The sequence below is a fragment of the Lagenorhynchus albirostris genome, chromosome 14, assembly GCF_949774975.1.
Source record: "Lagenorhynchus albirostris chromosome 14, mLagAlb1.1, whole genome shotgun sequence".
Lineage (NCBI taxonomy): Eukaryota > Metazoa > Chordata > Mammalia > Artiodactyla > Delphinidae > Lagenorhynchus > Lagenorhynchus albirostris.
The window spans coordinates 50,501,651-50,527,086 of record NC_083108.1 but is presented as its reverse complement, the minus strand read 5'-3'; the positions used below and the strand labels follow the sequence as shown (position 1 = coordinate 50,527,086).

Here is a 25,436-nt window from a genome sequence, read left to right as displayed (position 1 = left end):
AGTAAGAAGCACTTTTTCATTTAGTAACTTCTTAAAAATTAGCTTTCACTTTTTTATTAACTCTCAAAACATTCACCTTAATGAAGAGACTTTTTTAAACTAGCATTAAAGAACACCATACAATTTATCAAAAATAAATATTTTGTGAAATAAAGTAGGATTCACTCTCCATAGAGTCATTGATCTGGATCTGATATCAAATCAACTCTCAATTATTCAACTGTGGATTATCCACTTTGTAAGTCAGTGGTAGTTTTTCTCTACCACCCATTATTTCTAACTACACTTGATTGATGTGATTCTCATTTTATATTTAGCATTAGTTCAATCAAGATAACTAGGAATATACCTATGATGTAAAATGTTTTAACTTTATGTCAGAATTGTTTTACTTTCTAGTATTACTTTGGACTTTTTTCACAACATAGCTTTCCTACATCATGGGAAATAACAAAGAGTGGGTTTACTTTTTAATTATTCTTTTTTAAATTGAAGCATAATTCATTTACGATATTATATTAGTTTCAAATGTACAGCATAGTGATTCAATATTCTTACAGATTATACTCCATTAAAAGTTATTACAAGATAATGGCTATAATTCCCTGTGCTGAAATATATATTCATGTTGCTTATCTATTTTATACTAATAGTTTGTATCTCTTAACCCCTGACCCCTATCATCCCCCCCTTCCCTTTATCCACTGGTAACTACTAGTTTGTTTTCTATATCTGTGAATCTGTTTCTGTTTTGCTATATACATTCATTTGTATTATTTTTTGAATTCCATATGTAAGTGATATCATACAGTATTTGTTTTTCTCTGTCTGACTTATTTCACTAAGCATAATACCCTCTAGGGTCATGCACATTCCAACAGATGGCAGAATTTCATTCTTTTTTGTGGCTGGTTAATATTCCATTGTGTGTGTGTGTGTGTGTGTGTGTGTGTGTGTGTGTATCACATCTTTGTTATCCATTTTTCTGTTGATGGATACTTAGATTGCTTCCATATCTTGGCTATTGTAAATAATGTTGCCATGAACATTGGGGTGCATGTATCTTTTCAAATTAGTGCTTTCATTTTCTTTGGCTATATACCCAGTACAGGAATTAATAGATCGTGTAGTAGTTCTATTTTTAGTTTTTTGAGGAACTCACATTACCCTTTTCCATAGTGGCTGCACCAATTTACATTCTCACCAACAGTGTACAAGGGTTTCCTTTTCTCCACATCCTCACCAACATTTGTTATTTGTAGACTTTTTGATGATAGCCATTCTGACAGGTGTGAGATTATATCATTGTTGTCTTGATTTGCGTTTCTGTAATAATCATCAGTGTTGAGCATCTCTTCATGTGCCTATTAGCCATCTGTATGTCTTCTTTGCAAAAATGTCTATTCAGGTCTTCTGCCCATTTTTTGATTGGGTATTTTGTTTTTTTGATACTGAGTTTTACGAGCTGTTTATGTATTTTGGATAGTAACCCCTTTTGGTAATATCATTTGCAAATATTTTCTCCCATCCCATAGTTTGTCTTTTCATTTTGTTTATGGTTTCCTTTGCTGTGCAAACGTTTTTAAGTTTAATTAGGTCCCATTTGTCCCATTTGTTTATTTTTGCTTTTATTTCTTTTTCCTTAAGAGACAGATCCAAAAAAAATATTGCTACAATTTATGTCAGAGTGTTCTGCCTACATTCTCTTCTAGGAGTTTTAGATTGTAGGTCTTACATTTAGGTCTTTAATCCATTTTGATTTTAGTTTTATACATGGTGTGAGGAAATGTTCTAATCTCATTGTTTTACATGTAGCTGTCCAGTTTTCCCAGCACCTCTTATTGAAGAGACTGTCTTTTCTCCATTGCATATTCTTGCTTCCTTTGTCATAGATTAATTAACCTAGATGTGGGCTCTCTATTCTGTTCCATTGATCTATGTGTCTATGTGCCAGTACCATGCTGTTTTGATTACTGTAGCTTTGTTGTAGAGTCTGAAGTCTGTGAGGGTGATACTTCCAGCTTTGTTCTTTTTTCTCAAGATTGTTTTGGCAACTCAGGGTCTTTTGTGGTCTCATATGAATTTTAGGATTATTTATTCTAATTCTGTGAAAAATGTCATGGGTATTTTGATAGAGATTGCATTAAATCTGTAGATCGCTTTCAGTAGTATGGCCATTTAAACAATATTAGTTCTTCCAATCCAAGAGCATGGGATATCTTTCCATTTCTTTGTATCATCTTCAGTTTCATTCGTCAGTGTTTTATAGTTTTCAGAGTATAGGTTTTTCATTTCTTTGGTTGAGCTTATTCCCAGGTATTTTATTCTTTTTGATGTGATCTTAAATTAGATTACTTTTCACTCTCTCTTTCTGATAATTCATTATTGGTGTATAGAAAACCAGCACATTTCTGTATGTTAATCTGTATCCTGCAACTTTGCTGAATTTATTAGTTCTAATAGTTTTGGGGTAGAGACTTCTGGTTTTTCTATAAAAAGTATCATGTCATCTGTAAATAGTGGCAGTTTGACTTCTTCCCTTCCAATTTGAATTTATTTCTTTGTTTTATCTGATTGCTCTGGCTAGGTTTTTCAATACTAGAAGTGGCAAGAGTGGGCATCTTTGTCTTGTTCCTGAATTTAGAGGAAAGGCTTTCAGCTTTTCACCTTTGAGTATGATGTTAGCTGTGGATTTGTCATAAATGGCCTTTATTATGTTGAGATATGTTCCTTCTGTACCCATTTTGATGAGAGTTTTTATCATGAATGGATGTTGAATTTTGTCAGTTGCTTTTTCTGCATCTACTGAGATGAACATGTGATTTGTATCCTTCCTTTTGTTAATGTGGTGTATCATATTGATTGATTTGCAAATATTGAACCATCCTTTCATCCCTGGAATAAATCCAACTTGATCATGGTGTATGATCCTTTTTATAGATTGTTGGATTCAGTTTGCTAATATTTCGTTCAGGATATTTGCATCTGTATTAATCAAAGATATTGGCCTGTAATTTTCTCTTTTTATAATGTCTTGTCTGGTTTTGGCATCAGGGTAATGGCGGCCTCATAGAATGAATTTGGGGAGTATTCCATCCTTTTCAATTTTCGGAATAGTTTGAGAAGGATAGGTATTAGCTCTTCTTTATATGTTTGGTAGAATTCCCATGTGAAGCTGCCCAGTCCTGGACTTTTGTTTGCTGGTAGTTTTCTTATTACAAATTCAATTTCACTGCTAGTGATCAGTCTGTTCAAATCGTCTGTTTCTTCTTGATTCAGTCTTGGCAGATTGTATGTTTTTAGAAATTTGTCCATTTCTTCTAGGTTGTGCAGTTTGTTGGTGTATAACTATTTGTAGTATTCTCTTATGGCTTTTTTGTATCTCTGTGGTATCAGTTGTTATTTCTCCTTTTTCATTTCTTATTTTGCTTATTTGTATCCTCTTTTCTTCTTGGTGAGCCTGGCTAATGGTTTATCAATTTTGCTTATCTTTCAAAAAAAACAGCTCCTGGATTTCATTGATCTTTTCTATTGTTTTTTTAAATCTCTGTATTATTTCTTTCTTTCTGATCCTTATTATTTCCTTCCTTGTGCTGATTTTGGGCTTTGTTTGTTCTAATTCCTTTTGATGGTAGGTTAGGTTGTTTATTTCACATGTTTCTTGTTTCTTGAGGAAGGCCTGTATTGCCATAAACTTCTCTATTAGAACTGCTTTTGCTGCATCCCATAGATTTTAGAGTGCTGTGTTTCCACTTTCATTTGTCTTGAGGTATTTTCTGATTTCCTCTTGATTTCTTCATTGACCCATTGGTTTTTAGTAGCATGTTGTTTAGTCTCTATGTGTTTGTTCTTTTCCCATTTTTCTCTCTAATTGATTTCTAGTTTTATACTGTTGTGCTTGGAAAAAAATGCTTGATATAATTTCTGTCCTCTTAAATTAGTTGAGACTTGTTTTGTGGCCTAACACATGATCTTTGCTGGAGCACATTCCATGTGCACTTGAAAAGAATTTGTACTGTGCTGTTTTTGGATGTAATGTCCTGTAGATATCTACTAAGTCCAGTTGGTCTGTTGTGTTGCCTTATTGATTTTCCATCTGGATGGTCTGTCCATTGATGTAAGTGGGGTGTTAAAGTCCCTTACTATTACTGTGTTATTGTTGATTTCTCCTTTTATGTCTGTTAGTATTTTCTTAATATATTTAGGTGCTCCTGTATTGGGTGCTTATATGTTAAATAGTGTAATATCCTCCTCTTGTATTGATCCTTTTATTATATTATGCCCTTCTTTGTCTTTTGTGTGTTATAGCCTTTGTATTAAAGGCTATTTTGTCTGATGTAAGTATTACTACCCCTGCTTGCTTGTCAGTTTTGTTTGCTGAAATATCTTTTTTCATCCCCTCACTTAAATTCTGTGTATGTCTTTAGCTCTGAAATGAGTCTCTTGTAAGCAGCATATAAAAAGGTCTTATTTTTTAATCCAGTCAGTCACCCTATGTCTTTTCTGTGTGTCCAATTTTTTACTGTGGTAAAATACACATAACATAAAAGGTACCGCCTTAACCATTTTAAGTGTACAGTTCAGTGGTATTAAGTACATTCATCTTGCTGTGCAAGCATCACCACCATCCAACCACAGAACTCTTTCCATCCTGCAAAACTGAAACTCTGTACCCATTAAACACTAACTCCCTATTACCCCCTCCCTCTAACCCCTGACAACCACCATTTTTCCTTATTTTTTTAATCTGCCCTTTCCCCCCCAATCCTAGCCTCTGGTAACCACCATTCTACTCTCTATTACTATAAGTTTGGCTCTTGTTATTATTATTTTTTTACCCTGTGTCTTTTGACTGGAGCATTTAGTCCATTGACATTTAAAGTAACTATTGATAGTTATGTACTTACGGCCATTTTATTACTTGTTTTCTGGTTGTTTTTACAGTTCTTCTCTGTTCATTTCTTCTTCCTTTTGTTTCTTCCCTTGTGGTTTGATGATTTTCTTCAGTAGTTCCTTTCTTTTCAGTTTTTGTGTATCTCTAGTAGGTTTCTGATTTGTGGTTACCACTGGGTTCATATATGTTGACCTGTAAGTATATCTACTGTTTTAAACTGGTCGTCATTTAAATTCAAACATATTCTAAAAGATCTACTTTTTTTACCCCCCTCCCACACATTTTGTGTTTTTAATGTCATATTTTACATCTTCATGTGTTTATCCCTTAACCATTTATTGTAGTTACAGTTTTTACAATTTTTTGTCTTTTACAATTTTTTGTCTTTTAATATTTATATTGGCTTATTTAAGTGGTTGATCCTCAGTTCTTACTATATATTTGCCTTTCCTAGTGGGATTTTCCATTTTCTATAGATTTTTACTTCTTTTCTACTTGAGAAAACCCTTTAACATTTCTTTTAGTGTAGGTTCAGTATTGACAAACTCTTAGTTTTTGCTTGTCTAAGCAGTTCTTTATCTCTCCTTCTATTCCAAATGATATTCTCGCTGGTATCCTAGGTTGCAGGTTTTTCCCTTTCAGCACTTTGAATATATTATGCCACTTCCTTCTGGCCTGTGAAGTTTCTACAGAGAAATCATCTGACAGCCTTATGGGGATTCCCTTGTATATGACTCTTTGTTTTTCTCTTGATGCTTTTAGAATTCTCTATCTTTAACTTTTGTCATATTAATTACATGTCTTGCTGTGGGTCTGTTTGGGTTCATCGCTTTTTGGACTCTCTGTGTTTCCTGAAGCTGGATATCTGTTTCCATCTTCAGGTTTGAGAAGTTTTGTCATAATTAACTCAAATACATTTTTGATCCCCTTCTCTCTTTTCCTTCTGGGACCCCTATAATGACAATGTTGGTATGCTTAATTATACCCTAGAGATCTCTTAAATTGTTTTCATTTTTTAAAATTTGTTTTCCTTTTTTGCTGTTCTGATTGTGTGATTTCCATTACTCTATCTTCCAGATCACTTATGCGTTCTTCTGTATCTTAGTCTCCTATTCATTCTTTCTAGTGTCTTTTTTATTTCAGCTATTGAGTTCTTTATTTCTGATTGGGTCTTTTTTATATTTTCTAGTTCCTTGTTAAAGTGTTTACTGTGTACATCAATTCTTTTCCCTAATTCAGTTAATATTTTTGTTACCAATGCTTTGAATTCTTTATCTGGTAAATTGTTTATTTCTGTCTTGTTGTTTATTTTTTCAGGGGTTTACTCTTGCTCTTTCAATTGAGAGTAGTTCCTCTGTCTTTTTGTTTTGCTCAGCTTTCCCTGCCTCTATGAATTCAGGTGAAACAGTTACTTATTTCAGTCTTGAAGGGGTGTCCTTATGTGGGAGCATCCCTATACAGACTGCATGTGGCCTATGCCTTTGCTGGGAGAGCTGGATTTGATGTGAATGCAAGTCACATCCTTCCTCAGGGTGTGCTGGCAGCTGTCACATAGGTAGGAGGTGGGGCTGGAGATGGAGTGGCTAGAGCTGAAGTTGGGTGTGAGACAGGGCTTCCCCTCTGCTTGGTGGCCATCACCACTGTATCGGGGGCAGAGTCTGACCCCAAGTTGCTGGAGCAGAAGCCCTGAGGGTCAGGCTCATGCTGGCTCTTTTCCCTGTAAGTGTGTGTTTTTTCCTCTCCCTGTGTGGGGACCCTTGCCCCAGAGGGGTGGAGGGCTGAAGCAAGTGGGGCCTGTGCAGCCTCTTGGCTCATATCGGCCACAGACAGAGGTCTGATGCACTGCCTGTGTAGTTACCTGCAGCTCCACTCAAATGCAGCCTCTGGGGCAAGTCCCCTTTGTCCCTCACAGCCGATCACTGCCCCCAGGTTCTGCAGTGCAAGTGGGACCCACATGGAGTCTCAGTGTGTATCAGGGGATGGGCTATGGTGGAACAGCTGCGTCAGAGATCTGGAACGCTTCTGACGTGCTGCTTGAGTAAGTGATGGCTGCTACCCACCCACTCAGACGCCACTGTGGCACCAGGTCACCTCTATATCCCACACTGTGGCATGGAGTGAGCAGCACCAGAGCTTTCGCTCAGCTTGGACTGGGGTACCTGGCAAGGAGGTTGAGAAACCCGGCAGCTGCTAGAGCAGACCTCTCTCCACCTTGCTTGGGGGCAAGCCAGCGTGCACACTCCTCGTGAGCGTAGTCTAGGCTTCCCTCAACCCTGCTGTTTGTCTCAGTGGCCCTCCAACCAGCCAAGTGGGATTGTCTCCTCCACGTAAAACCCCAGGACTGGGGCACTCAACCTGTGGCTCAGACCACTCACTCCACAGGGTGGGTGTCCACCCACATAGTCTCTATTTTTCTCTGAGTCTTCTTCTAGGGGCACAGGTCTCGACCTGATCACTACAGCCTTGGTTGTACAGGAGTCCTGCCAGTTTCCAGTTAGCTTTCAGTGATAATTGTTCCACATGTAGATGTATTTTTGATGTGTTCATGGGGGAGGTGAGCTCCACATCCTCTTACTCTGCTATCTTGATTCAAACCCCTTAAATTAACTTTTAATAATTAAAAAGGCAAATAAGAGGGCATGTAAGGACTTCCCTGGCAGCCCAGTGGTTAAGATTCTTCACTTCCACTGCAGGGGGCACAGGTTCGATCCCTGGTTGGGGAACTAAAATCCCGCATGCCTGCCATTTGGCGTGGCCTAAAGAAAAAGAAAGAAAGGAAGGGAGGGAGGGAGGAAAGAAAGAAAGAAGGAAAGAAAGAAAGAAAAAGAAAGAAAGAAGAGGGCATGTGAGGTTTGTTACTTTTTTTTGCTCTTGTGTTTCTCTGGAGTTGCTTTTGTTTCTCAGAATTTGTTCCTGTAGATAGAATCAGATACATGTCCTCAGCACGAATATCAATAAAAATGAAGAAGAAAGAAGAGGGCAAAGAATTCAAGAATTGTATTTACAGTGAGCTGTGTGTTTGTTTAGCTTTACGCATTCTTCCTAGTTATAAAGCATCATCAGAAAGTCTAGAAATACATAGATCAATATCTTGAGTCAAAAAGTGATCCTGCACATGGTTAATAAACGTTCCTTAAACTACAGTTCAAAGCCTTCTCTTGGTTCATAGGAAAAGAAGTGATAATTTTCATTTTCATAGGCTCTCATTTGTTAAAATAGCCATTTTTTTTCTTTCAGTGAAATTGAGCAGATAGTTTAATATAGACACCTGACGGTAAAGTTTATACATTGGACTAAATTAGCAAAGAAGATCCAAGGATTCGTTTGTTCATTCATTCATTCAACAGTATTTGTTCCCAAAATCACGTTAGGTTATGATATGTGGGCACACTAATGATAAGACATAGTCTTTTGCATCACAGAGCTAAGAACCTAGTTGGCTCTGGTAGAACAACTTTGGGAAACTTCTTTTAAGCACTTTAAAAGCATCAAAGTTTTATCGAATGGAACAGTTCATATGTGGCTCTGACTGAAGACATAGAAAAATCTCTTATAATGTCTTTTTGCTCAATGATTCTTCATGACTAGAGGAATCCTCTTAGAATACATCATGGGACTCACACAGAAAACACCACCAGAATAATAGATTTTATAATCCTTTGTAATTGGGAATATGAAACCAAAGAGCATGGGCTTTGGAATTGGAACTGGGTTTAAATCCCAGATTTTCTAGTTAGCACTTTAAGAACTTGGGCAAGCTACTTATCTTCTTGAAGTCTCAGATTCCTCATCTATATAAAGGAGGCAATAATGCCCACCTGGCAGGATTATAAAGATCAAACAGATGATGTTTATAAGGTACCCAATAGCACAGGGCCTGGCATATAGTACTTGCTCTTTAAATGGTAATTATTCTGCCATTCTGTCATATTTATTAAATACCCTTATAGACATGGAACTTCGTTCATAATTTTTTATTAACCACTTCTCCAAGTGAAAGTGTAGTACAGTAAAATGGTAAAAGTTTTCTCTTGAACAAGCACAATGAGATTTTTATATGTTCATTACTCTATTGTCAAAAAGTTAATATTCATCTAACAGTTCTTACTTATGATGTTGATTTTAGTACGCATTAATATACAGTGGAGGGAATTCCCTGGTGGTCCAGTGGTTAGGACTCGGTGCTTTCACCGAAGAGGGGCTGGGTTCGATCCCTGGTTGGGATCTGACAAGCTGCACGGTGTGGCCAAAAAAAAAAAACAAATAAAAACAAATAAAAATTTAAAAAGATATAGGGGGAAAATTTTTTAAGCTTAAAATATTCTAGAATCCCTGTGGACTCCAATATCAATTTGTCTAAATTTTTACATAAATTACGCAGATTCCAAAGACTGTGGGGGAATTGATTTTAAAATAAATTGATCACTTGGCCACACATATGCCCCAAATCTGCCATGCAATTCGAAGACCTGATTGCTAGAAAAACTAGAAAGGTAATTTGGCTGTAAGAGATATTATTTATTGTGATAGTGACAGCAAGAACTTTGAGCAGATAAAATCTCTCTTGAACCAAAGTTAATACAGAAACTATACAGAGTTTTAAAAATGGACTCTAAAGTTCTTACTCTTTTATATTGTTAATTCTCATCATTACTGTGAAGTTTCTCTTCTTTGAAGATTTTCCAGATCCATTGCTTTTCTCCCTCTTCATACTCAAGTCTTGCTTTTCACCTCAGAAAACAGGTAGAGGAAAAGATAAAAGATAAAATCTAACCCCAGTAATCTGTTAATTCTAATTCTCACATTAATCTTTGATGAACTACTTGGACCTACCAGATAAGCCTCATTTTTTGGCACTGTCTCTATTTCAGATGAAGGTTCTTAGTTTTATTGTGTTTTGGGTATGTTGCATCTGCCTCATAGGTCAGCCAATTTTCTATCAAGGCATAATGATCACATCAGAAAGTAAGTTCTGTGGAGGCAGTGGTTTTGTCTTCCTTGTTCAGTGCTGAAAACCTGATACCTGAAATAGTGCCTAGCACATAGTAGAGTACAGATATTTGTTGGGTGGATGGATGGACAGGTGGATAGATGCATGGATTAGTGGATGGATGCATGCATTCATGGATGCGTGGACGGGGGGATGGGTGGATGAATGGTTAGATGGATGGTTGGCTTTAGAAATTTGGTAAACTAGGCAGTTATTGACATCTTCCTTTTTTTGGCTTACAGCTCCAAGTTATTAGACGAATAACCAAATGCTCTCAAATGCAATCCATCTCTGAATATGTTTTAAATAAATTATGAAATTATATTGATGTTTATATTTCTATAAAATGATGGTAATAAGCTAATTATATAGAATTACTAATTTTATGTAACTGACCAGAAGTTGGGACTATCTCTTGTTCACCACTGTTTTTCCAGTGTTTAGCAAAATGCTTGGCATATAGGTAGGTGCTCAATAAAAAATTATTGAATAAATAATAATAAATTGGAATGCCCATTTCTAAATGTTCTGAATTGATTGTCAGCATCCTGAGATTGGGACATTGTGAGATATTTTGTCTTTAATCCTCATGGTCTTTCTCTACTCTCCTTATGTATCTTTGTTAATTATAAAACAGGTTGGTTTGGTGGTTTTAAAAGAGTGTATTATTCCATAAGTGAATTTATTTTCATTTAGTTATTTGTATATAGAGATATTGTGTTTATGAAATTTGGAATGCCCTTATTTGCCAATATGGCCATACATATGTTATGTCCTCATAACTCACAACCGGAAGAACTCACTCTCTTACTGTCCACTTTTCTTCTGTGTAATAAGGTATATTGAAAAGTTGATTTCCAATCAAGCAAAGCATGACCTCTCATCCTCCCAGCCTTCTCCATTTCTTCTTCTTGCCATGTCCTCTGTTCCAAGAAGATCACTGAAAGTCTTATTTTGTTTGATTAATCTGAGTGAGAATTGTTTGGATGTTAAGTCTAAGGAATAATGAGCTAGTTTGAATAAAGAGGGGTTGAACAGAGAGGAAATGGGACCCTTAGGGAACTTGTGTTCCCTAGATCTCATAGAAACTAGGCAGCTGACAATGCCCTGAGTTTATACATGTCTGTTTGTGCTCTCCTATCTGGAGACCAGCTTCCTCTTCACAATTCTCAGTTTGCTCTCTCCCATACCCTAGATGGCATAGCCCTGACTTGGGTTCCAGTTTTACAAAACCTTACATATCCAGGGTCCAGTACCATCTGACTGATTCTTTTTGTATTTATTTCAGCATTCCAGGAGAGAGACTCTGACTGTCCTAGATTGGGTCAAATATTGATCCACAGCCTAATCAATTGTGCCTATGGAATTAAGTCCACATGGTGGGTCGGGTGGAGAACCAGAGCCAGTAGGTTAAAAAGGGAATATGTAAGGAAGAAATAATAGATATCTCTAGGACCAGAATTTTTTATGTTAACTATATAAATTCTATCATATGATACTATCTATTCTATTTCCTTAACCATTATCCTTTTAGAGCATTTAAAAATTATTTTCAGTCTTTCACTGTTATAAAATAACTGCTAAATTGTTGTACATGTTTTTTTTCCTTTGAATTATTTCCTCAAAATTAGGAAGTTGTCAAGCCAAAGAGTGAATATTTCTGTGTTTTTTACATGTGAAAGTATTGTAACAACATACAAGGCCACCAGTAACTTTGTTTTTCTTCCTTTTAGGGTTTTCTGGAAACTGTATCGGCTGTGGAGAAAGAGGATTTCGGTATTTCACGGAATTTTCCAACCACATAAACTTGAAGCTCACCACCCAGCCAAAGAAGCAGAAGCACTTAAAGTACTACCTAGTCAGAAGCTCCCAGGGTGTACTGTCGAAGGGACCTCTTATCTGCTGGAAAGGTAGCGTCAACTTCTGGGAGGGAACGGGAAGGGAATGTGGATGTTACGATAGTATTGACAAGTGACCCATACAGGGTTCAGAATCCAGGTGTGGAATAGATAAATATCCCAAGTTCAGAAGACAATCCAAAAATGTAAAGCCCTCTGGCAGGTTATTTGACTTGCTCCTTTTTGTTTTTAACAGAAACTATTGAAATTTGGGAAAGGGTATTTCTCCTTGTATTTGTCACTTAGGGGTGTGGAATACAGTTCTTGGGGGAAAATGGGCTCTTTCTAGCTCTTCTGTCATTTAGAGAGGACTTCAAAGTGTCAGTTTCCTGGTCAGATGCTCTTTCTACTTTATTTAGGGTCTTTGGTAATTCTTGAGTCTTCATTTTTCTATTAAAACTAAGCAAACTTTGGAATAAATAATGCTCTCTTCATCATACCTGGGAAAAGGCAGTATTAAGTTGACAAAGTTTTGTTTCTCTTCAGTTAGGAAGAACTTAAACTTATTTTTGAAAATGAATCCAGTTGAAATGTCACATCATCTTGTGGTTGATAGGAGTTGCCACAAGTTCTGTACATTGTTTAATGCAGTGGGACATCTAATTCTTATTCTTTTGAGCAGTTCTTAGATGCTGAGATTTCCCCTCCATTATTAATATTATTATATTGTTAAAGACAATAGAATAATTGTCTTTAATATTTCTGTTTGTGAAAGATTTTGGCCTGACCATGAAAAATAGCATAGTAAATCCAAATTACAACTGAAGATTTGTTTCCGAATCCTTCACCATAATGACTCCTGGTTGCATTTGAGGAGAGATTATATAACTCCTTAGGAAATGGCTACATGTTCTGAGCCAGGGATCATCAGGACTGTGATCAGTGCTGTGACCACTAAATTGTAAGCGTGGTAAATTATAGATAACTCTTTATCCTGATAAAGTCTAAAGACTTTTCCTCTAGAAAAATTATTTTAGATGTCATGAACCCTAATAAAAGAGTAAAAATAGGATAGGTATCACCTCCCTGCCTTTTAACTGCCTTTTTTTAGCTTTTGTTTTGGTTGCATAAAATATTTTTAAGTTCTTATTTAGTGCTCAGTGACAATTCACCTTTCTGGTAAATAATAACATTTGTGAAATAGTTTGTGACACAATGATCCTGGGTGGCTTCTGGAGCCTCACATTTATAGTCATTCTGTTTTGGAATTGGAATTGTATATATGTACATACCTATCAAACTACATATTTGCATATAATATACATAACGTGGAGATATCCTTTTCAGTCAAAATACAGTAGCTCTTCAAGGAACGTCATAGATAGAAGATTATAGAAAACTGCCTCTAACTTTTGCATGTATCCAATAAACTTGGAAATTCTCTAAAGGACCCACTATAATTAACTTTGTCATTTACAACCATTTATGTTTCTTTTTCACATGCTACCTTTAAAGACTATTATAGTACAACATACAGTATAATTTGGTTGGAAGTTAGAGCCCCGAAAACCTGTGACACAGGTTGTCACAGTATTTGCTATCTACCTGAATCAGTACAAAGTATTATTAAAATATTACACCAAAGCCTCAAGTAATATTGGCTCATTTAAAATGAAGCTTAGTTTTGTATGATCAGTAAGTACCTTGAATATTGTCTACCTATTTCCTCTAATAAGAACTGAGAATAATAAGAATTTCTAATTTTTCTCCTCTGTGTATAATATTTTCTTTGCTTCTGTTTCTGGACGTAAATTAAGGTTGAGTAGAGAGGGTTGAAGGCAGCCTAGAAGGACTCTAGATTACTATTCTACACGTAAATCAATCCTGGACAGAAGGTTAACTGGTGCTTGAAAGCTTATTTGGTTTTTATAAATTATTGATATTTTAACCTCAGTATTACCCATGAAACTAACATGACTATATAGGTTATGAGTAATTTTTCTCCTGGGAACTAGTCTGTGAGGAACAAATGTCTAATTGTTCTTTGTAACTATTTCTTTGCCTTCCAAACATGACATTTGGCTCTAGGAAGACGAATCGTGTTCACCAGCTTGAACATTCTATTGGAGTCAAGGTTGGGGAAGGGGGATCTCTGTTGAAGAACGTGCTGCCACTTGAGGAACAGCAGTTTATTTTAGAGATTTTATGGATTGTGTCTCCCTCACCTGTTTTAACAGAATATTGTTTTCCTTACATAATGTGATTCTTACTCCTTTCTAGAATGTAGAAGCCGACAATCCTCTACCATTTGCCACTCTATTAAACCAAACTCTTCAGTGTTATCAACCGTGGCCCCAGAAAATGGCACAACTAATGGATACAAATCAGGATTCATTCAGACAGGTATTGGGTATTTTCTTTTGGACTTTCAAGCGGCAGATGTATATTTAATGAGGCATTTTAAACTTACTGTTGGCTGGTTTGAACAGACCTATTTTTCAATAGCGGTATTGAGTTGCTATTAGAATTAGAACTCAGCATTGAGATGGATCAGTCTGTGGAGGAGCAGGACCCAAAATCCCGACAGCCCTGCCAATGCTAGGCAAGGCATGGAAAAAGGAACTGACAGTTGGTAGGGAATTTAGTTCAAGCATAGGGCCTGTTTCTAGAGGAGTCTGACAGGAGGCAATAAGTAGAAACACAGATGTGAGAGAAGTCTGCATCGTAGCCATCAGGTGGCATGTATTGGGGACATATTCATGAAGACTGGAATTCTACAGTAGGGCTCTAACTAGGCTTGCTCAACGGTATAGGGAGTATTACACCAACTTGGATACAAAGTAAAGTCCCAAAGTAGGACGAAGGATCACAGCGGAAGAATCTAGGACCTAGTTTCAGGTGGTACAAGATAGGAGCTTGGTTACAAATAACCAGATAAAATTTTAGTGCCTGAAACTAGGTTACAGTATCGGAGCTGGATCAGCAGAGTGGCTGACCTGATACTGAGCAGATAAGTTACTAGTCTAAAGCTTCTGAAAATTCCTCCAGTATAGAGGCCTGAACTCAGGTCAGGATAAGACTCCAGGGGGACTTAATGTTTCCAGGTGGCTGAAAGCCTGGAGGGCTGTAACTGAAAAGATCACTGCAGATAGTATTTGAGAAAATTACTCAGAACCAGTCTAGGTTATATCTTAGGCAAGAAGAAAAGTATTTTAAAAGAATTTGTGAATTTTTTTTTCAGTTCACTTGTTTTTTGAGAAGTGCTACTTTACCCACAAACTTCATAGCATATGTGCTTTGCCAGTATCCACTCAAACACAACAAGTTGGAAAAAAAGGTGTCTTTATTCATTTCACTACTTAGCATCCTCTTCCAAATTTATGTCAAATTTTAATGAGCTGGTAAATCGTTTGCACTTATTTTCAAGATGGAAGTGATTATTAGACTATGTTAACAACTGTAGTGATAATAAAGCTAACTTTATCTGGGGCACTTCTTGTTATGTGTCTGTACTCAGCTAAATCCACTTCATCCTGGATTTTAGAAATCTAACTTTTAAACTGCTCAAGAGATTTACATAGAGGCTGTAATTTAAGAGGAAAGAGAATTTTCTAAATTCTCGTTTAGAATAAATGAGAGAACATCATGTCACTAGGTATTGAAGAAAGAAAAAATTGGTATTGGGCTCTTGGCATTGAAAGATTAGCTTTCATTACAGTGATGTCTCTCCTAGAATTTGATTGATTCTGTAGTATATTTTCTGCCATTAGAACTTGGGGCTAATGAAATGCAATTTAAAAATTACAGTATTAGTGATGAATATTTACTTCATTCCAACAAAAGCTTACCAAGTGTTTATTATGTTCTCAGACCCTTGTCAGAGGCTGTAAGGCAGGGTTCCAGTACTTGACTACTGGCTCCAATGACTTAAAAACCACTCATATAAGGGATAAAAGAATGATAAAACATGTTACCTTTTCTAAGAGGGACAGGTGAATATATATAAATAACCAGTTGTACCTGAAAAAAATGAAAAGATACTGAAATGTTAGTAAGAAGTAATGAAATGTTAATAAGCAGTTTTGATTATGCAGAAATATATTTGGAAAATGAATATTGCTCTGAATAGAGGAATTCAAGATTCAGGCTTAGCAAAGCCTCCTTTAGTTGCCACGAAGGGACACAGGCAAGACACTGACTGACTCACAGTGGACACAAGTGGCCAAGTGCTATGCCAGTATTCTTGTGTATCCCTTGTTGGGGTGAGAATGGTAATTTGACCATGAAATTACCTATTAATTTTAGGTGCAATCCAGAGAATTTAATAGAAGATAGTGCCTTTAAAAGTAAAGCTTTGTGTCTAAAACTTTCTTCTTGACAAATTATGGAATCTTCAGTAATAATTTTCCTATGTATTTTGAAAGTAATAGACTGTAAGAATTTTACCTTAGCCTATTATATCATTTCAAACATTAGCGTATGCAGCATCTTAGCAGATAGATTCACCCTCCTGTAGGAGATTGTACCCTTCTTAATCTACAATCAGTGACTGCCTGTAATCAACATTTCTTAGCCTGAAATGTAGGTACACATGTTGCCAAGTATTTGAAGAGGGGATTAATTTACTATTTGCACAGCTTTGTCTCACATTCCAACTGCCAAGCTCTGGATGTTCTGTTCTAGCTGGCTTGCCACTTATATTTTGCATATTTTCCTTCAACATATTTGTGTGATTGATCATTCAAATTTTAGCCAACAATCCTGGTAAAATATTTTATGATTTTGACCGAAGGTGGCTACATAGTTATCTACCTACATTACACAGACATACCACATACAGACATATACACGTACATGTATTGTGTTTAATAAGGACAAGAATTCAAGAACAGGTGAAAAAATGGGAATTCCTTGGTGGTCCAGTGGTTGGGACTCTGCACTTTCACTGCCGAGGGCCCAGGTTCAATCCCTGGTCGGGGAACTAAGATCCCAGAAGCTGCGTGGCATGGACAAAAAAAAAAAGGGGAAAAAGAAAAAAGGAATAGATGAAAAAAACCTTTGCCTAACCCAAGATCTTGAAAGTTTCTCTTCCACGTTTTTTTGTCTAAAAGTTTTATTGTTTTATCTCTTGCATTAAAGTCTGTGAGTCATGTTGAGTTAATTTTTGTGTGTGGTGTGAGGTGAGCATCTAAATTCATCTTTTTGCATGTGGATATCCAATTGTCCCAGCACCATCTATTGAACAGACTGTCTTTTTGTCAGTGAATTTCATTGACCTCATCAAAATTCAAATCTTTTACACTTCAAAAAGCAACATTAAGAAAATGAAAAGACAATGATGGACTAGAAAAATACTTGCAAAACACATATTTAATAAAGGATTTGTATCCAGAATTTACAAAGAACTCTTACAACTCAGTCATAAGATGACCATCCAATCAAAACATGGGCAAAAGATTTGGAATAGAGATTTCTTCAGAGAACATACACAAATGGCCAATAATCACATGAAAAGATGCTCAACATCATTAGCTGTTAGGGAAATACAAATCAAAACCATAATAAGATATTAATTCTATCTCCCCAGGAGAAATAAAGGCACGTGTCCTCACAAAAACTTATATACAAATGTTCATATAGCAGCATTATTCATTACAGTCGAAAACTGGAAACAACCTAAATGTCAATCTACTCGTGAATGGATAGACAAAATTGTGTATCCATACAATGGAATACCATGCAGCAATAATAAGGAACAAACTATTGACACATGCTACACCATGAATGAACTTCAAAAACTTTATGCTGAGAATTCCCTGGCAGCCCAGTGGTTGAAACTCCGAGATTCCACCGCAGGGGGCTTGGGTTTGATCCCTGATCGGGGAACTAAGATCCCACATGCCTCAAGCTATGGCCAAAAAACAGAACAAAACAAAAACATTATGCTAAGTGAAAGAAACTAGACAGAAGAGACCACATATTATATGATTTCATTTAATGAAATGTCCAGAAAAAGCAAATTTATAGAGACAGGAAATAGAATAGTGGTTGCCTGGGGCAAGGGGTAGGAATGAAAATTAACTGAAAGTGGGCATGAGGTTTCTTGCTGGGGGACAAAAATGTTCTAAAGCTGATTCATGGTGATGGTTGCACCACTTGGTCAAGTTACTAGAAATCATTGAACTGTGCACTTGAATTGGGTATATTCTATGATAAGTAAAATATACCTTAATAAAGCTGGGGGTTGGGGAGGAAAGATTAAAAAGCTGCTCTAAGAGAAAGGTAAAATCCTCTGGAGTGGCAACCTTTCTCCCTCATTTGAATCCAGTCTAATTTATTGAGTGTCTACTACAGAATGAGCACTGTTTCAGACCAGATGGTAAACTGCACAGGACTTGGAGTCAGAGTCTTGGTATTCAAATACTGCCCCTGATGTATATTGGCTGAGGCTTGGGATGAGCCACTCAATTGTTCTATGTCTTGGTTTTCTCATTTGTACAACTAAAAATAACAATACCTATTTTACAACTAAGAATTAGCTCAGCCTTGCTACTATACTTCTATTTGTGTGCCATTCTCCCAATTATAATAATTTGTTAACCATCTGTATTCTCTTATATGCTAGAAACTGTAAGTTCATTTTGTTTATCCCTATACCCCCTAGTACCTGGCAAATGCCTGGAAATAAATGGTGTTTTTTGTTGTTGTTGATGTTTTTTCTTTTTTGGCTGCACCTCGCGGCATGTGGGATCTTAGTTCCCCAACCAGGATTGAACCTGTGGCCCCCTGCAGTGGAAGCATGGAGTTCTAACCACTGGATTGCCAGGGAATTCCCAATAAACATCATTTGAATTCCATTTTTATTTACATTTTAAATTAGCATTTGGGGGGATTGTTAACTTACTGGTGTGTACTCTTTTTCCAAATGAAGATGGTATGCTCATCTACCATTAGGAGGAAAAATTAGCCCGTAGGGCAGGACAGGGATGAGCCACCTAAACTCTGCCCGTGTGACTAATTTTTAAGAAGATGCTATCAGGCAGGACCTGATATGACTTTATGACTTTCTTAGGCCCTGGGCACATTTGCCTAAAGTATTTAAAATTGTATTTTATGACTGTGTTGGTATAAAGATGAATATATTAATACTATATGCTACAATACTTTGTTCAACAAAAAGAAATTAAAACATTTCTTATGATTTTAAAAGAAATTAAAACGTTTTCATGAACCCCTAGAAGTACTGTGGACCCAAGGCACTGACTTCTATGCCTAATGGAGAAGTTGGCCCTGTTATTGGAGCCATGTATTGTCCATGAAATGGGATTTTCCTCTGGATGAACCACTGTAGGCTTAAAATAATGTAAGCCCCTTACCATCTAATGCTTGTGTATTAAAGAAGGAAGAACAATAGCAATGAAAGGACTTGCCCTATCATATATCAAGCTCATGAGGCTTTACTAATAAAGACAGAGTGGAGTTGGCACAGGGATAGACACAGAGCAGCAGAACAGAATAGAAAGTCCCCAGACAGATTCATGTAACATGTGGGTATAGAGTGACTTGAACATCAGCAGAACCTTTTCTTTCAACAAATGGTCCTCAGAAGTTGGATATACTATGTGGAAGAACAATAAAACTGGACCCCTATTTCACTCTATACACAAAAATCAATTTCAGGTAGCTGGAGGATCCAAATGCAACAGGCAAAACAGTCAAGCTTTAAGAAGATATTGTAGAATATCTTAGATATTGTAGATATCTTAAAAGTAGAGACAAAAGGTGCTGATCACAAAGGAAAAAACTGACGTTTCACTGTTTTTAGAAGGTACTGTAGAGTTAAAAATCAAGCTATAAATTGAGAGAAGATATGTAATACATAAAACTAACCAAGGACTAGTACAAAGGACATATAAAGAATGCCTATGAATCAGTAAGGAAAAGACACATCAATAGAAAAATGAGCAAAGACTTCAAGTACCTCACGCAAGAGGAAATCCAAGTGGCCAATAAATACATGAAAAGATGATTAACCACTTTCGTAATTAGGGAAATTACATTAAAAATACAGTGAGATGCCATTATATACATGCCAAACTGGCAATGATTTGAAGTGTGACAGCAGTAGATGTTGGCAAAGATTTCAAGCAACACAAACCATCATATGCTGCCAATAGGAGTGTTAATTGATGGCACCACTTTGCAAGTAATTAGCAATACATAGAAAAGTAGAAAACGTGCATATCCTATGACCTAGCTATTCCACTCCCTAAGGAAACACTTGTGCATCAAGAGATACGTACAAGACTCTTCAGAGTAGTGTTCTTTGCAAATGACAAGCTGAACACAACTCAAATGTTCATCAACAATAGAATAGATAGATAGGTTATGATGTATTTATATAATGAAATACCGTTTGGCAATGAGAATGAACAAATAATACCTACATGCATCCTGATGGAGGAATCTTCCAAAATGTTGAACAAAAATCTACTTACAGAAGACTCTACCCAATATGATTATATTTCTGTTATGTTCAAAAATATGCAAAACTAAATTATTTTAAGAATACATACATAGCACAGTGGTTGCCTCTGGGGAGACGGTAGGAGAAGGGATGGGGAAAAACAAAAAGGAGGCTACTGGCTGCTGGCAGTGTTTTGTTTTGTTTTTATCCCTTGACTTGGATAGTGGTTATTTCCATAGGTATTTGCTTTATAATTATTTTTTTAATTAATTAATTTGTTTATTTATTTATTTGGGGCTGTGTTGGGTCTTCACTGCTACGCGTGGGCTTTCTCAAGTTGTGGCGAGCGGGGGCTACTCTTCGTTGTGGTGTGCGGGCTTCTCATTTCTCATTACGGTGGCTTCTCTTGTTGCAGAGCACGGGCTCTAGGTGCAAGGGCTTCAGTAGTTGTGGCACGCAGCCTCAGTAGTTGTGGCTCACAGGCTCTAGAGCACAGGCTTAGTAGTCGTGGTGTGTGGGCTTAGTTGCTCCGCGGCATGTGGGATCTTCCCGGATCAGAGCTCGAACCCATGTCCCCTGCATTGGCAGGTGGATTCCTAACCACTGCGCCACCAGGGAAGTCCCTATAATTAATTTTTTAACTATACATAAATATTTTGTGAACTCACCTGTATTTTGATATATCTCATTGGGAAAAAGGGCAAATTTACCCTTTCAAACTACATATGTGTATGGTATGCAGTGTTACACTTTGAGAACAAGTGGTATCATAGGCCAGGGATCCTATGGTGTAATAGTAATGTTTCAGTCCTTTTGAGTTTTTCTATTTCCCACTGCATTGAATCTGCTGTGGGGTTGTTGCTGTGGTGATAGAGCTGCAGCATGCAGCCCCACAGCTGACTTTCGTCTCCAAGAAGGGAAGGGGCAGAGCCAACCCTGATAGAAATCTCTAAGCACTCATATTTTCCCTTCCCTACAATGTCTTGGCCTCCTCTCCTTTGCCTTCCAAGAGTTTAGAGCTCTCATGCTGCCCTCTATTTGTCCAGAATATTTCATGATGTGCCACATTCAACCCAGGCCTTACTATTTTGTCTCCATTTGCCCCCCAACTACAATTCCTCTGTCCAGGGTGACAGCCATTTAGAAAACAGTTTCCATTAGAATGTATTATTTAACTGTCCCTAAAATGTAACTGTGTTTGTCCCTTTCTGTTTTTGATTTGTCCTTTAGCCACTAAACTTCTGAGGTCAGAATAATCAAAAGTTCCTCTAGCAGGTTTTTCTAAGCTTAGTTCCTCATGAATATTCAAATTATTACTTTACCAAAGCACAGTCTCCTTTTTCCAAATGTGTTGGGAACCCTTTGGCTGGCAGATTTTCCCACTCCCAACCAGATACTGAGAACATGTAAGCTCTTCCTTTACACTGTATATTCCTTGGGTAGGGATTGTATCTTTGCTTTCTTCCCCTATTCTATCCCCAGAGCCTAGCATACTATCTGGCCTGCTGAAGAGGCTCAATAAGCATCTGATGAGTGAATGCATGGGTGGGGGAGAGGGAAGAAAGCCAGTGACCATACTCCTCTGAGGCAGGGCCAGTGAATGAGCTTGTGAGACTCCTGTTGCCCACAAAAGAGAAAATGTAACTCGTTAGCAAGTATAAGGAAGAATGGCGCACTCTGCAGAAATGAAGAAAATGCAAGTAATAACAATGAAAAGTCATTTTCACCAGTTGCATTGGCCACAGTACTCTATTTTAAGTGATAATATACAGGGCTGGCAAGGATGTGGTAAGACCAACAATCTCAGACCTCAGGCTGGTGGAGGTAAACAGTGATATGATCTTTTAAGAAAGCAATTTGGCAATATGTAACAAGACCATTAAAATATTTATATCCTCTACTCTAGTAATTTCACTTCAGAGGGCTTAGCCAAGAAAATAACCTAAAAGAAAGTCAAGATATTCACTGCAGTTATTCTTTATATTAGCATAAAAGGAAAAGCAATCTTTTAATATAGAAACAAATAAATCATAGCATACTCACATGACAAAGATGTCAAAAATACTGTGCAACCACATAGGAAATAATCATGTTAAGTAAAAAAAGTAATATTAAAACTCTATGGGTATTTTTGTTATATCATGTAAAAAATATAACATGGATAAAACATAGAAGGGCATACACTAGAGAATAAACAATGGTTTGTGGGAGAAGTGAGCTTTTAACATGTTTGTTTCTATTTCTGAATTTTCCTTTATGTCATATTTTTCATAGTTAAGCACTAAAAATTCTCAGGATTAAGCCAAATGTATATGTCAGTAGAAAAGACCTGTTTTTCACAATCTCCAGCATTCTTTATAGGAATGCTGTGTAGGAATAAGGACCAGTACCTAACATAGACACATCCAAACTACAGCTAGAAGGTAACAAAAGCAGAATTTGAACTTTCTCTGCTCACTAGTGACAATTTTATTAGGCAATTTCTGGGTTATACATAGGTGATATTGATCTCTACCTAGAATTCTGTAAAATGTTCCTGTGTCTCAAATTTCAAGGCAGGAGGAATGTGAAGAGGAGAGAGGAGCACTAGGGTTGAAAAATCCATAGAGATCAACTCAATATCCACTTTTGGCCAAAATGAATAAAAAGGGACTAATTTACCCTCCCATCTGAAACAACCAGAAAAAAAAAAAAAAAGACAAAACTACATGAAAAACGATTTTTAAGACCCTGTCATCAGGCAACAAATGACATTGATTCCTGATCAACGGGAAACAAGTAAATGTGAGTCTTACCATTTTCCCAGCTTACTGCTTGGAGAGTTTCCAGACCATGATGCTGGGAGGGGGAACTGTGGTGGAGCCCAATAGGTCCCCTAAGTTGAGTAGAAGAAACTGAGAGTGAAGGGAGACCAAAGCAGCTAGAGTTCATTGCACCAAGTGCCAGAAGGGAGAGAGCTGCACAGAGAGAGAGAGCCCGAGCTGTGCAGAAGGTCCCCTGAAATTTTCAGCGTAGTACTGGTTGATGTATGCATGTGAGCAAACTACTCAGGGCTGGTAAAAAGTACCATCCAAAAGGATGAGAGGGAACATTCACACAGGGCCAGGGCCAGGGACTGTTCCCACCAGCTAGACAGGAAAACCTCACAATTTATCAGGCATTGGTTGGAATACTAAGGAGGGTCTTACCTCAGTAATAGAGAATACTTAGCCCTAGACTGAGCACTACCTCAAAACTGCAAAAAAAAGAAAAAAAGGTATCAAATTGTTTCCAAGTAATTTAACTGCATTCCAGAGTAAAGCTCAAAAATATTTATAGGCAAACTTCCAATTATAAGGTAAATAAGTACTAAGGATGTAATGTACAGCACGATAAATATAACTAACACTGCTGTATTATATATATGAAAGTTGTTAAGACAGTAAATCCTAAGAGTTCTCATCACAAGGAAAAAGATTTTTTCTTTTTCTTTTATTTTGTGTGTATATGAGATGATGGAGGTTCACTAAGCTTCTTGTGGTAGTCATTTCATGATGTATGTAAGTCAAATATTATGCTTTACACCTTAAACATATACAATGCTGTATGTCAATTATATCTCCATAAAACTAGAAGAAGAAGAAAAAGTACTTACAGGAATATCCAGCATCCTACAAGATAAAATTAACAATGCCTGACATTCAGTCAAAGATTACTAGGCATGCAGAGGCAGGGAAACACAATTAATATTGAGGAGACTCATTAATCAATCAAACTAACCCAGAACTGATACAGATGTCAGAATTAGCAGAAAAGGATGTCAAAACAGTTATAAACATATCTCATATTTTCAAAAAATTAAGTAAACATTGAAAATATTAAAAAGACCCAAAATGAACTTCTCAAGGTGACAACTACGATGCTTGAAATGAAAAATACACTGGATATGATTAACAACAGATTAGTCACTAGGGAAGAAAAGATTAATAATTTGAAGACATAGTAATAGAAACCGTCCCCTGTGAAACACAGAGAAAAAATAAACTGAAAAGAGCATTAGTGAGCTATGGAACAACTACAAGCAGCTTTTTCTACTGAAACTGGAGTGCCTGAAGAGTGGGGGTGGGGGAGACAAAAAATATTTGAAGAAATAAAGGACAGAAACTTCCCAAACTTGATGAAACTTATAAACCCACAGATCCAAGGAGTTCAATGAATCCCCAGCACAGAAATATATAGAAAACCACAACAAAGCATGTCATAATAAAATTGCTTAAAGCCAACAATAAAGAGAAAATCTTAAAAACAGCAAGAGAAAAATTCTTCTGTTATGTACAGAGGAACTAAAATAAACATGACATTATATTCTAATGGGAAACAATATAAATAAGACAGAGGAGCAACATCTTTAAAGTACTGAAAGCTAAGAACTGTCAACTTAGAATTCCATACTCAGCAAAAATATCTTTCAAAAATGAAGGTAAAATAAAGATATTTTCAGACATACAAAATATGAAAGAATTCACCACCAGCAGATTCTCACCATAAAAAAATGCTAAAGGAAGTCACTCATATAGATGGGCAATAATACCAGACAGAAGAAAGTCTGAATCTTTACAAAGGATTGAAAACCACTGAGAGAGGTAACTACCTGGGTAAATATATACATTTTTTTCTTATTATTTAAATCTATTTAAAAGATAATTGACTTATACAAATATAATAATATATTATGAGGTTTATAATGTATGGAAAAGTAAAACGCATGACGATAGCAAAAGGCCAGGAGGGGAGATATGGAATGTATTGTAAAATTCTTGTACTATATATATATGAAATTGTATAATGCCACTTGAGGTTAGACTGTGATAAGTTAAGATATATACTATAAACCCTAAATCAACCACTAAAAAACCCAAGAGTTATAGTTAATGAGCTACAAGGAAGATAAAATGGAATCATAAAAATACTTAATTAACCCAAAAGAAGGCTGAAAAGAGGAAAAGGGAGACAAAAAATAGATGCAACAAGTTAGAAAATGAATAGCAAGATGAAAGAACCACATGAAGAATCACATTAGGGCTTCCCTGGTGGCGCAGTGGTTGAGAGTCCGCCTGCCGATGCAGGGGACACGGGTTCGTACCCTGGTCTGGGAAGATCCCACATGCCGTGGAGCGGCTGGGCCTGTGAGCCATGACCGTTGAGCCAGCACGTCTGGAGCCTGTGCTCCGCAACAGGAGAGGCCACAGCAGTGAGAGGCCCGCGTAC

The 25,436-nt window shown here is 36.8% G+C and overlaps 1 protein-coding gene across 1 annotated transcript in view; it reads left to right on the top strand.

Moving 5' to 3' along the window:
• GREB1L (GREB1 like retinoic acid receptor coactivator) overlaps nucleotides 1–25,436 on the top strand; it is a 260,596-nt gene that overhangs the window by 149,902 nt on the left and 85,258 nt on the right. The window contains exons 6-7 of the mRNA XM_060121360.1: nucleotides 11,618–11,794; nucleotides 14,003–14,125. Of these exons, the coding sequence (XP_059977343.1) occupies nucleotides 11,618–11,794; nucleotides 14,003–14,125 (300 nt within the window). The remainder of the gene's footprint in view (nucleotides 1–11,617; nucleotides 11,795–14,002; nucleotides 14,126–25,436) is intronic.